At 42.6% G+C, this 13769-nt stretch overlaps 1 protein-coding gene across 9 annotated transcripts in view; it reads left to right on the forward strand.

Moving 5' to 3' along the window:
* Positions 1–13769, forward strand: part of ANK2 (ankyrin 2) — a 589776-nt gene that overhangs the window by 275677 nt on the left and 300330 nt on the right. For 2 of the 9 annotated variants that reach the window (XM_084626825.1, XM_084626830.1), the window contains exon 1: positions 9841–9984. The exons of the other annotated variants lie outside the window; for them this stretch is intronic. In XM_084626825.1, coding sequence (XP_084482951.1) covers positions 9856–9984 — 129 coding nt within the window. In that variant the 5' untranslated portion in view covers positions 9841–9855. Of the gene's footprint in view, positions 1–9840; positions 9985–13769 lie in introns of those variants that run through there. 9 annotated transcript variants of the gene reach the window in all.

A 13769-nucleotide genomic window follows, 5' to 3' on the forward strand; every position in this document is an offset into this window, starting at 1 on the left:
ATTCACAACCAATTTTTGCAGAGACAAGGTGGGTGAGGTAATATCTTTTATTGGACCAATGTCTGTTGGTGAGAAAGAGAAGCTTTCAACTGTCACAGAGCTCTTCTTCAGGAGCTCAGTATAGCTCAAAAGCTTGTCTCTCTCATCAGTAGAAGATATTACCTCACCAACCTTGTCTCTCTAATATCCTGGGACTAACATGGCTACAACCACGCAGAATACACCAACTTCTGCAGATAGTTTATAGACATAGATAGCATTTACGTAGCCACCTGAACCCTCAAATACGTCTCATTATTTGGGTAGGAAAATTGAAAACACTCCTCCCTGCTAGGCTCATGCTCTTGATTTGCTGTCTAGCTGGTCCCTGGGAGGTAACCAGTGTGACTGGCTCCTGCTTCCTATGACCTAAAAGCAGTAGCAGTGAGTGTGGTTGAAAGGACCTGCGGAAAACAGGCATCCATGAAGGGGATGAGAAGGTACATTTATGGCAGTGGTCCTGATCCAAAGCCCATTGAAAGCAATAGAAAGACTCCCATTGAATTTGGATGAGGTCTTAGTTGATTAAGTTAAAATATAATTCAACATTTTCATTGATATGAAAACAAAGAAAAAGCCTAGTTAAAGCTACATTTATAGGCAATGCAATTTTATTGCGGTAAGAAAATTGCAAAATGTGTACTATTGTCAGTGGTATAAACCTACAATTAGATGTGTACCTGGAGAAAAATGATTACTGTATTGTCCCTTTGCTATGCATTCAAAGGTCTTTACTCCACATTTGGGGTAGGATTTTCAAATGCACTTAAGTGACTTACAAATGCAAGTTCTGAACTTGTGCTTCTAAGTCACTGAAATGCTTTTGTAAGGCCTAGTATACACTTAAATATTAAGTTGACATAGCTATGTTGGTTAGGGATATAAAAAATCCACATCCATGACCGACATAGCTAGGCCAACCTAATCCTCAATGCAGATGCAGCTGTGTTGTCAGAAGAATGTTTCCATCAGCCTAGCTACTGTCGCTCAGGGAGGTGATGTTCCTACACCAGTGGAAAAACCCTTTTTGCTGGTGTAGGCTGCATCTATGCTATGGGGTTATACTGCCATAATTACAGTGCTGTAGGTATACCAGTATAGTCCCTGTAGTGTAGATATACCCTAAATCTCACCCATGGTGCTTAGATTGTAGGACAGGTATGGAAATAATTTCTCTGTCAGGGACACAGTTTGAATGCTAAGCAAGGTTGATTTTTGAGCACGTTTGTGGTTCGAGTCTAACAATTGCCATCTCATCCCGCTCTCTATTTCTCAATTATATAACTGTGCCTGTGACACTCATGCTATCATTGGCTGGGGGAAAGTCATGAAATCACTATCTTAGTTGTGCCATCTATGAAAATAGAAGTAATTGGGAGGACTAATTAGTTAATGTTTGTTTGTGAGATGATGATCGCTAAGTATGTATGTATTTATTTATTTATTTGGTAATTATTACTATTAAAATGACTGTGCTCTGGTGTACAAGAGATATATCTGTGACTGGTATTAAAGTGAACATTCACCAAGGCACGGCTCACTTACAGCACTGTACAAAGGGAACCTGTGGAGTTTCAGATACCACTGTGGCCAATTATGACCTTTTAGTGCTCACTACTGTAGGTTAGTACCATTAATTGTAGCCCTGTTTGTATCTCAGAGAAGGAGGAAGAGAAGGTAAGACAACCTAATTTCTGTTAAAGATTGTGACATATAGTTTTCCATTAGGCAATGAGTTTTTCCATTTCATGTTCTCTATTGTTTCTGTTCAATTAATAACATGGATTTGATTAAAATACTGAAAAAATTCTGGAATATAGTTTCACATTTACGCTTTTCAGTACATGTTCAGTGATTGTGATTCACAGCCCAGAGCCTTCAGGAACATTTTATGTCTTCACATGTTCAGTAATGTGACAGTGAGAGAGTGAGCCTTGTTTTCTACTTTTAAATTTTGCTCTTCCATAAAACATCAAACAATAAAATGAAGTGTCTGCAGGACAATATGCTTGCTAATTCTCTCACAGAGTTACTGTACTTTTAAAAGATGGCACAACTGTTGTGTAACTAACAAGTACATTTATTTATTAGTTTTGTAAGAGTTTGGGTTAAACAGTGGGAGGGGAAGATGGAAAGGAGGCAGTAAACAAATATACCATGGTGGGCTTCAGAGTCCAAATTTAGACACATTTTTATACTTTTCATTAGAATTAGTTTGAATTTGTCTGTGAAAGCTAGTGGCCATTTGAGTTACTCAATGTATTGATGTATATAGTTAATCAGAATTGCTTTGAATAGCTGAATTAAATACACTGTTAGTATCTAGGAGCCTTCGGTTTCATTAAAGTGCTGTGCACTGGTTATGCTGGATTTCTTATTTAATGCTTCTCCTCCCCACCCCCACAATCAAATGTGTTTGGTTCTCTCTTGATTGTGCCTATGCACATTCGTCTCCAAAAAGGAGAGTCCACAGAAGTATCATACCAGTGTTTCTTGATCAAAAGGGGTAAGAATGTCTATCTGGTAGAATAATAGCAGTTAGGCCATGTCTACACTAAAGGGAAAATTCGATCTAAGCTACGCAATTTGAGTTACGTGAATAGCATAACTCAAGTGGACGTAGCTTAGAACTACTTACTGCGGGGTCCTCACTACATGACGTCGATGGGAGATGCTCTTCTGCTGACTTCCCTTACTCTTCTCGATAAGGTGGAGTACAGGAGTCAATGGGAGAGCGATCGGTGGTTGATTTAGTGGGTCTTCACTAGACCCGCTAAATCGACCACCAATGCATCGATTGCCGCAGGGTTCATCCTCCGGTAAGTGTAGACAAGCCCCTAGTTAGCGGTATGTGTAAGATGTATTACTGCACTGTATTTGAGAGCAAGTCTAAATTTCATGGAGAATTACATTTTACCGTTTTTCTAAAAAGTTGCCAGTCCTTTTTTAAGCCACACTCCTGTCAGTTATTCATTGTTTTCACCCAAACCTGCTTTTTGTCTCTCTCTCTCTTCCTGGGTGCTAGGAGGCCAGTGGGTGGGGGGCACTATCCCCATCCTAGTTGGCAGTTGGTGGAACAGCTTCTGACTCCATCATCCCCCCCCCTTGTCCCTCACACAACCATTAGAACATTTTTCAGCCCCTCTTCGTCTACCCCACCAGTCTACTTGGCCTCTAGACCCTTCCTCCTCACACTCATCTCCATGATTATTGGGGAGGCAGAGGAATCTTTGATGGGTCCAAATTCTTCCCCCCACTAATATGTTTGGTGCTATGCCCATGTTGATAATCAGGGGATCAAGCCAGGAGGCTAATTATTGGTCCTTGGTTCTAAACCATGCAAGGGGAAACTCTAGCTATAATTAAGTACTCAGACAACCAGTGTATCCCATGAAACATCTAGGATCTCTGAAATGCACAGTGCATGCAAAAAACATACAGCAATGTGAACTCTTGGAGCCAAATCACGCTAGGTGAAAACCTATTGAAGCCAATTAAATTATCCCAGAGATGTATCTGGCTCCTAAGTTACGGAGTTAATGATGAGAAATGTGTTTCAGAAAAGATATATTTTTCTCTGGCGTTCTGTTCTTTTTGTCTTATTGTGCATCTGCCTACTCTCCCACTCCCCTCCTACAAACCATTTGTGGCAGAGTTGTGGTATATGCTGTTGTCCTTGTGCAGAAGCCTCACAGTGCATGCCTCCTATGAAGAAATATGTGGAGGAAGATCACCCTATGTAGGAGGTAACCAAAGTTTTATTGAAAAGGATCTGTAATATCCAATCTTTTGATTGATGTCTGCAGAGGGGTTTTTTCTTTTAAGATCTATGAATGCTCCATACAGAAGGCAGTGGCTGATCATTTTTCTGCTATAGTTAGGGAACTCTCCCTACTGTAAAACAAAATGTTTCCTCTCTTTAGGGGAGCCAGGTCATGTACTTTGTGTTCCTTCCTTCAGAATTGGATACCAGCATTCGTTGGTTGCAGTCACGATACTCTGTTGAAGGACATGTTTTTGGCATGAGACAAATACAAACTCTGACCTTTGCTTGAATTAGGAAAACTGTTTTTATGGGGTGTGTAAATAATTTAAATGGCAATGAACTCACAGGGTTAGTCTTAAGCCTTGCTTGCTCAAAGGTGAGCTGGAGAATGTGCACTACCCTATTGTCTCTCTCCTGGCATCAAAAATTCTAAACATTAGAGCAGGAAAAGACCTAAATCCTCTACCCGAGTGCTGAAAACTTTTGGAGTGTGCAGCACATTCTCTTGCATAGATTGGATCACAGCCCATCTCCCTCCCATTCACAACCTCTTGACAGCCTGGTACTGTAATATCATGTCATAATCAGTGCTATGTGCTCTAAAAATACATAGGAAGAGACAGTCCCTGCCCTGAAGAGTTTACAATCTAAAATGTCAAAAATAAACAAAGGGTCGGGGTGGGAAAGGCTACAACATACATATTTGGGAGTTTTATCATTTTTCTTTTAATTTAACCCTCACTGCTTTTTCTCTACTTAATTGTTTTTATCAATGTAATCGTTGCCTTTACTATCTTTGTTCATTTATTACCAATCCCACCTTTTATTAAGATAGGTAAATTGACCCTTATTTATTTTGTGCCCCCTGCCACACACACCCCAAAACCTTTAGTTAACTACTGTGAGGAAGGTTATGGAGCTATCTCCAGCACTCATTTGCAAAAGGCCGGTCCTGAGAGTTGTTCCTGGTGAACTGCAGGTTGTCAGCAGTCTTGTTCTGCAAAGTGTGCCCCATCTGCTCTGTGCTGCCTCTGCCTTCACCTTGTTGTAGGCCATCTCTGGGTGTGGAATCTCTTGTCTAGTATTGTCTGGAGTCTCATAATCTTGAGGCTGGGGGGAGTTAAGGGAACCTGCTTAGGATGTCTCTCTGCCCTCACTGCTTCCTATCACTCTCCAGCCACCTTCCCAGTAGAGCAGTTTCCTTTTTATAGGCCATTTCTGAGAAGGTGGAGATAGGGCTTCATCCACTTCCCTTCAGAGATTATTTCCACAGTCTTATAGATTTTTCTGTATTAATTAGTGTCTGTTTTTCCAGCTTCCTGCAAACAGGCAAGAGAGGGTTATCACCAGAATGAAAGCATATTGAAGGTTTTTTCGGGGAAAAAAGTCTGGTGACTGGATTGATTAGTATTTATACAATCCATAGCATCTTTCATCCAAAGGAGCCCAAGGTCCTTTGTAAACTTTAAGCCTCTAAACATGTCCATGCATAGAGCAATGTCACTTGGTATGCCCAGAGCTTAAACCGTTTGCCAAGATTTTCAAAAGTGGCTAGTGCCTCTGATTTCAGGTTTCCTATTTGAGACACCTTGGAAGGCCTGATTTTCGGAGGATGGGTGCTCAACACTTTCTGAAAGCCAGACCCCCTTTTAGGTGTTGTCAGTTGAGCACCCAGAAAATAAAGCAGCCAAAATCACTAGCTGGTGTTACCAGTCTTGGCCAGGATATGTGCTGACTGGTTTCTATATGCTTTCTCATTTATGCTTTCTCCTGATCTGTTTATTGTTTTACCCATTCCCCTTGAATGCCACTTAATTTGCAATGTTTATTATGTCTGAAGGGTTGATGGCTTCAAATTTATTATTCCAATAGCTCAAATTGTAGTAAGGGGATTGTTCTCTCCTTGCAACAGCTCCTGTCTTGCTTTATAAGTAAGGCTATGATTTAGTCATGGAGGTCACGGCAGTCACTGATTCCGTGACTTCTAGGGCTTCAGGAGGAGGAGGTGGAACTGTGGGCTCTGACTTGCAACTGGGGCTGTCTGGAACCAGGACCCTGCAGCCCCAGCCCCAGGCCTTGCGCTGGGTGCTGCAGGCAGGACCTTGTGCACCCCAGCCCCGTGACTTCCACTGGGGCCTACAGCTGGGGCTGTACACCCTCACCCTGCAGCATGTAAGGCTTGGTGAGGCTGGAGCCAGGACCACACCTCAGCCCTGGGGCTGCGCATCCCAGCCCCACGGTGTCATGGGCTTGGTGGGTGCTGCAGCCAGGGATGCGTGCCCCAGCCTCGCAGCTTTCACCAGGGGCTGCAGCTGGGGCCGTGTGCCCCTGCCCGACAGCTGCACCAGGGCCATGTGCCCCTCTGTGGCTGTGCCTGTCCACTGTGGCTACTGGAGCTGGGGCTGTGCTCTGCTTGTCGGTCCCCGCCCCCATGGGACTCCATTCCTCCCCGCTACCTAGCCCTGCTCCCCATCCACGGTTATTTTTATTAAAGTACCAGACAGGTCACGGGCTCTGTGAATTTTTGTTTATTGCCTGTTCGTGACTTTTACTAAAAATAACTGTGATAAAATCTTAGCTTTATTTATAAGCAATGCACTGTTGGTGATATCTGTGGTTTATAAATGTCAAAAAGGAAGTCTAGATTCTTTGCAACCTATTCTCTCCTTTCTTTTGCCTCGTTAACTGCCTCAATGTTTCTCACCCTGTTGGCGGCTGCCGTTGCTACCTCTTATGTTCCAGTTGTGAAGCTACAAAAAGCACTTCCTATGGGCCAGTGTTATGGACAAGGAACAGGGTAGTGGGAAGAACCCAGGAGGGAGTCAGAAAATAAGCCCAGGGTGGGTGGGCCTTGGTTACGTTGCATTTTCATTAAACACAGGGTAAGTGGACACATGTTTATTTTGCACTTTTTGTCTGGGTTTTAAAAGAGAAACTGGGAATTCACTATAGAAGAGGGAGGCTGAAGAAGAACCTGGGTTTTGTGTTATGGTGATGGAATATATTTTGTGACTTGGGGTTATTTTGGAAACATTTATGTTAATAAATTAGCCCCCAGTAAGGACATAATTGAACTAAAGTGCAAAGATGGAGTTTGAGGAACCTAACGATGGGGAAACTGGGGATGGGATGCTTGTGAGGTCACCTTAAGCCACGAGAGGGTGCTCCAGGAAAGCCTGCTCTGTTACACTGCCAGAGAGAGGGATTAGCCGCACGCAAGTCCCCACCGCCTGCTGGAAACTCTTGCTGCGCGCAAGGAGAAGGAGATGCAGTGGGGCCAAGCTGCAGCTGCCCTGAATTGTGTGTGGTTTCAGGAATCTTACAAGTGCTTGTAAGAACTCTGCTTTAATCTCAGTCCAGTTTCAACTGGCTGTACACAGCAATAAGAGCATCACAGTGCCCTGCCCAGAAACTTCCTCTGGGAAGTTCAGCTTTTTTAAAGGCACAACCTCCAATACCAGAAGGGGAAGTTTTACAGCAGCTGCAGCGTGCCTTTATCCCCACCTGGCTGTCCAGGCACAGCCTGAAGTTTGAAGAGTTGGCATTGTGAGGGAGCATAGATCCTCATTTCCTTCCCAACCTCCTATGATAGACAGGGGAGAGCCACTCCCTAATCCATCTACCTGCACAACAGTTAGGAGAGACCTGTCTACCTCAAGAGCCAAGGGTATCCCAAGAGACCATCCACTCCACATAGCCAGAAGGCACCTGATCACCCTCCTGGCCACACTTTTGCCAGCAGAGGATGAAGGATTACCCAGCATCGCTCTTGCTGTAAGAACAGCTAGAGTTGCCCTGCAGGACCTTCATGAGATAGGGAAACATGGTGCTCTGAGAGTAGTGTGTGAATATTTTTTTGGGAGGAGGTGTAAGAATGTTCCCCCCCACCCTCCGAGAAATGTCAGGTGTCAGTGGACCTTAGATACTCTTGTGGGGAACAACTTCCAGAAATGTTGACAGCACACTGCTGATTTTAGGGATGGAAACCCAAACCTTTGTATCTTATGGGCCAAATACTTAGTTGGCTTCAGCTCTGCATCTAATTTGTATTCACAAGTTTTGGATGCAGTGATCATATTTGCATACACACATTGCATATTTAGGCATCCAGCTATATGACTGGCACACACAAATTGATGCCTGTTTTATATAGGCATGCATGATAATTATATATGGAAACTATAAAACAACTTTTTGAAAATTTGACCCTTAATATTTGTGGGATCATCAAAGTTAAATGTGGCATATTAGTTCTGTTGTAATAATACTCAATAAACACAATTGAGTTAGAGGGGTGTAAATTTAGTGTAAGATTAGGATTAGGCCCAAGATTTGAGCCACTGTCATATGTAACAGATCACAAGACATCTGTTAATGTTTTGGTTATGCCGTTTTATCATTAATTTATAGTGTCTAGTTTTAGTAGTAGTTGGGCCAATTTCATCCTTGGTGAAAGCCCACTCAAGTTAGAGGATATAGACCAGGGATTGATTTGGGCCATCTTGTAAAGAATATTTGGTAGATTATTTCCTTTTCCGTCTTTAATTTGGTGAGTTTTAGTGCTGATGTGAGTGAGTTGCAATGTTCTTTACATAGCTGGCATGGTCTGAGCAAATGCTATGCAAAGATCTCTACTGCACCTCAATGCAGCATCCCTGTTCTTCCAACCCAGCCCTGGGGCCTATCTGGCGCTACCAGTTCTGTGGTGGGTTTGGAATGTGGTCAGATGTCCACAAGAGGTTGCCTGCTCTTTTTCACTAGACGTCTGGAAGTTTTAGCATCTCCTGTGCTTAATGTATTTATAGCAGCAAACTACACACCAGAAGATGGGACTAGTATTGTGAGATGGTGCTTTAACTGGGTGATAAGCAGCCAGGGGATGACAGCCCCATCTGTCCTTGATATTAAAGCTATACATTACTGTCTGTGATGTTTGGGGAGGAGATGATTTTTTTTTTTTTTTTGGAATTAACAGGATGTTCTTTCTATTTGTTTCTTCTTGTCTCTCTCTTTTAGTCCACAACAGTAATCATCCCTTTTTATCCCCAGCACAGTGCTTTGTAAGTCATCTTAGCAACTGGCTGAAAATAGCCTCTGGCAGTGAATAATAATGACCAGTATACGCTCTATTATTATTATTTTTTTTCCCTCTGTAGAGTTCAGCTGGCTGGGGCAGGCTGAGCTGTGTGCGCACCTCGCTAATGTCCCCCTCAGAGCAGGGTTTGGTTCGCTGCTTAATGCTGCTCTCCTAATGCAGTCTCACGTGGATCCATAAACGGCACAATGAGGGGACTTGAATATTCCTAGCCTTTTTCAGGCTCAGGCACCCGGAGTTTAGTACAGAAGTCGTTACCTGCAGGTGAGCAGGCTGCAGCTGGTCTCCTCTGAACCCAGCAGCTTTTGCTTCGGGTTTTATTTTAATTTCAATTTAAAGCAAGGGAAGAAGGAAAGGAAGAGAAGGGGGGAAAGACATATCGTGTGCTCTAGCACAGGCAGTCGCAGCAGCAGCAGCAAGAGCAGCAAGTCATTAAGTCAGACTGCACCATTTTATTCTCACCCTGCGTAGAGGTGATGCTGGAAACTGGAAGAAGCTGTCCACCCTTCTCTCCACTTGATGGTTACACAGAGGTGGCTTCTACCTGGCTCTAGTCAGAAGAGACCGTCTGTCTGGAGGAGTCCCAAAACACCTTCCTAATTTGGTGATGTGTGTTTAAAGGATGGATTTTTTCAGCTGATCTGAAGCTTGTCTTCACTGACAATCACTGCAAATGTGAAGTGGTTTCAGGCTGGTATTAGGCGTTCATCTGACTGCTATCTACATATGTGTGTGTGGCTTTGATTTAGAACATGTTTATGTTGTGCTGACTTATGAGTGCTGCAGAGGCTGGAGCAGAGCTGTGACCTATCACAAGATGCTGAAGGAGGAAGAGCTGATTATACTGTGAAGTTTTGGCTCACCAGCAGGGTCCCTGCGGAAAACCCCCCACAAATTCTCTGGATAGCCTTCTGGTGGATATTGATGCTTTGGAGCTGGTGTTTCCCGTTCCAAAATGGCTCATGCTGCTGCGTCTATTAAAAAAGTTCGGGAGGCCGAACTCGATGAGAGGGAGAGAAATCTCGAGAAGGAGAGGAAAAAGCAGCGGAAAATCCCTAGGGAGCGGGTAGATCGAAAACGCAAGGTATGAGGAATAATTCCCACCCATGCCCTTCCCTCTCTACGCAGGGCAGGGACACAGGTGTCTACCAGCAGCACTTGTAATACTCTCTCCTTTGCTTTTCTCCTTTTTTGGGATCATATTTCCCATTTGCCTCCTTCCCATCATTTCTGCACTCAGACTGCACCTAGGCTAGCTGCAATGAGATGAAAGTGCTACCAGACATGGCAGCCCATAGCCACATAGATATGTGCAAGTAAAGATGGCCAGGGGCGCTAATATTGCCTTCCTTCCTCAATCCCCCAAAGATCTGGAGCTCTGTTTCATCATTCAGGGACCAGGTGTTTCATGTCTCCAGCTGATCTGAAGCAGTTGTCAGGGAGGGAGTGGGTGCTGATTTTGTGCTTTGCAGTATTAAGGTGCATTTTGTGCTTTGTGATATCCCTTCCCCCCTTTTTCTTCCTATTTTCGCTCCGTGCCTCCTAAATTATTAGCATACAGCCTTTCAATCAAAGCTGGATGCTACATACAGACTCTGTTCCAGTGCTGGAGCTATAGGATGGGTTGTTATTCAGTCAGGCATCAGTAACTGGTACTGTGTTTCAAGCTGTAATTCAATGTATTTACACTGTACACTGCAGGTGTATTTTTTTAGCTTTGGTTTAAAACACAAGTCTGCAGTCTGTCATTTTCTCTTCCGCTGCTGATGAACATTCTTGAGTCTCTGTGGGAAATGGCTTTGGCTACTCTTATTTCTGATTTTGGAAGGTTTCTATCAATTCATAGTTAGATACTGTTATTCTTAAAAACTGTATTAGAAATGAGGAGCTAGTCTTAATTGGTTGCATTTAACACCCTCCCCTTCCCCCCCAATCCAAACAACAACACCCAGAATAAAAGATACAGGTACATGATTTATTTGCCAGATCTTTGTATAGTTTGCAACATTTTAGAGAAAAAATTGTGAGAAAAAATAATAAGAATTGAGATTTAAGTACCTTAACAAGCTGTTGTTAAAGATGCCTTTAGGACTAAATTGTACTGAGGATGCACCTGCTGTCAGTCTTTTCTTGACCATTATTCTTTTCCTGCCATATCAGAAATCTCAAGCTTATTGTTGTGTGCATTTTAACATATTTCTGACATTGCCTTTTGATCCATTCCTAAATAAATTGCTTACTGCATCGTACCTAAGATGGATAATTTTCTCCCTTTCTTTTTGTATTGCATTTCATGTATATTCTCTTGAGACCCACAGGTTTGTCAGTAAACAGCAAAGAAATAGGATCTCACAGTAGTACATTTTGATTTACAGCTCCTTTTAGCAACCCTTTGGGGTTCCAAGCCCATCTATTCCAATGGCCAAGCTGAGAACTTTGGAATTCATCTTATTTCCATATCATTAAGTAGTGGGATTATTTTTTTCAACGGCCTGTATTAAAATAAATAAATAAATAAATAAAATTACTAGGCTGTTGACACCTTATGGGACACACTGATATAGTCTCCTAGATTTTAAAAGGCTTTGTTTACAGAGTTCATTAAGTTGCATTAGAATTCTTTTTATCAGAGCAGGAATGTCATTTCTAATATACGTAGTGTTTGAATGCCTGGAACAGAGCTGCTTGGGGCAGATTGTGATTATTTTACTAATCCCCTAAATGGGACACTACAGCATAAGCTAGTTTTTATGATTACATTTTTGATTGTGGCAATTCCCGAAAAATAGCGTCCTTTCTCTGCTTGGTGGGGGGTGTTTGTCCTTGCTGGAGGGCCTTTCCACGTATATCCATTCCTCACACTCACTCATGCACGTACATGGCCAGAACATCCGTTATTTTCACTGACTTGCCTTTCAAAAAGCCTTCCCTGGTCTGTACATTTGTTTGTTTCAAACATGGATACTCTGACCTTAATTAAAGCTGGACAGAATTAAAGCTGACCTTCCTGGCATATCCTTTCCCAGAGTGCTGCATAACCCTGATTGGAACCAGGCAGACTCAGGGCTGTCCGCATGTTTGTAATATGGTAATAGAGTTGGTTGATCAGATTTTCATATCTCAGAAGCAGCAATAGGTCACTGCTTGGGAAATACCAAGCTGCTGTTTGCTTTTGTTCCTTGTTAATATTCGGCCACCGACCTCACTTCTATTTTCCTTTTACTGCAGCTGCACACTCGCTGTTACATAAATAGCTGCTTAGGTTGCGAAACAAACTTGTGTTCAAATGGAGTGGGTGTGGCTTAGATTAACAAATATCTTTTTCTTGTTCTTTTTGTGTGAGATACGTAATGGCAGAAGCATGATTGCTATGCCGCGTGTATATGATGTACGGTATATAATAGATATTTATGCATTTAAATTGACGAAGGAATACAAATCCCTCTACCGCAAAGTGATGAGCATGTCCTGCCATGTGATGAGCCCCCTCAGTTCCCTTCGCTGGGAGATGAAAGCCATCAGCATATTGCAGGTCAGGCCAATAATGGCTTCAAATAAACGAGTGGTGCTTGATTACTCTCTAGCATCTGGTGCTTTGGTAATGGTGAGGATACTGTTTTAGCTTCACTATCTATTTAAATTCCATTTTGTCGGGTTGGCTGGATTTTAAGTACAACAGGGGTCCATTTTGTTTGTGGGATCAGTAGAGGGAGAGAGAATATGATGATAATAAGGTGTTGGAAACTCTCTCTGAAATATCTCCTTTAAAGATTATTGTATACTGGATATGTGGGGCAGTGCTCCATTAGCCCAGAAGGGAATTTCTCTTACTTTCTCACTGGCCCTGAAGCGTCCTCATTTTGCCAGAGGAGCAGGATAAGGTTGACTAATTTAGCTCTCCCCTGCTACCAGGACATGGGGTCTTTACTACTTTACTGTAAAGTACTGTACTTCCCCTGTCTTCCAGGATACTGCCAGGTATGTGTTGTTTGCTGCTTTGCTCCATCCATAGCCTTTTTTTTTTTTTTTGGCGGGGGCGGAGAGGAAGGGAGGTGTTGTTGCATCCTCATGAATAGTGGTAGTGTCTGCTACTGCTCATAAGTTTCCCTAGTAGCAGCTGAGTAAAATGATTCAATCTTCTCAGTTTCACCATGTTTACAGGGTTCTGAATAGCAAAAGTGAAACCAACCAGAATCTTCTTAACTTCACTGTTGCTGTAGCTTGACATAGCTGTGAACAATAACAGAGGCTCTGGAACTATCTGCCTGCAGAGTAAGGAAGATGATATTGCATCAGTGTTCACACTTCCTGTAGTGCAGTTCTTGTTCGAAGGCTTTCTTCACAATCATTGAGCTAGAATGTTAATTTTGAAGAAATTGAAGCTTTTAATTCTTTAGAAATTGATGGGTTAGCCAACATCTCCCCTCACTGGAAGAAACCTCAATTTAGCGCTCTCAGACAAATGAAAACATTTACCCCTCCTCCCGCCAGAATCTACTTTTGTGCATTCTGCTCATCAGTTCTGGGCCTGATTCTCCTCTCAGTTGTACCAATTTTACCCTGGTTTAGCTGCAATGACGCTAAGATTTACTCTTGCTTCACAGTAATGTAACTGAATCAGATTTCTCAGGGTCTTCTGTATATAAAAAGAAGTAGATAAGTAGAGCCTAATTCTGCTCTCCTTGTAGTCAAATGGAAGCTTTTCAGTTTTCTATATACGGTGCTTATGTATAATATAATCACAGATATTGGTATATGCAAATACTGTATGAAATATACATAGGCAAACATGAAAAAACCAACACATGGTTATATTGGATACCTAAATGTCTCAGGTGCATTAAAAGCTCAAAGCCATTACAGGTAATA

This window comes from Lepidochelys olivacea (assembly GCF_965140295.1).
Source record: "Lepidochelys olivacea isolate rLepOli2 genome assembly, chromosome: 4".
NCBI lineage: Eukaryota > Metazoa > Chordata > Testudines > Cheloniidae > Lepidochelys > Lepidochelys olivacea.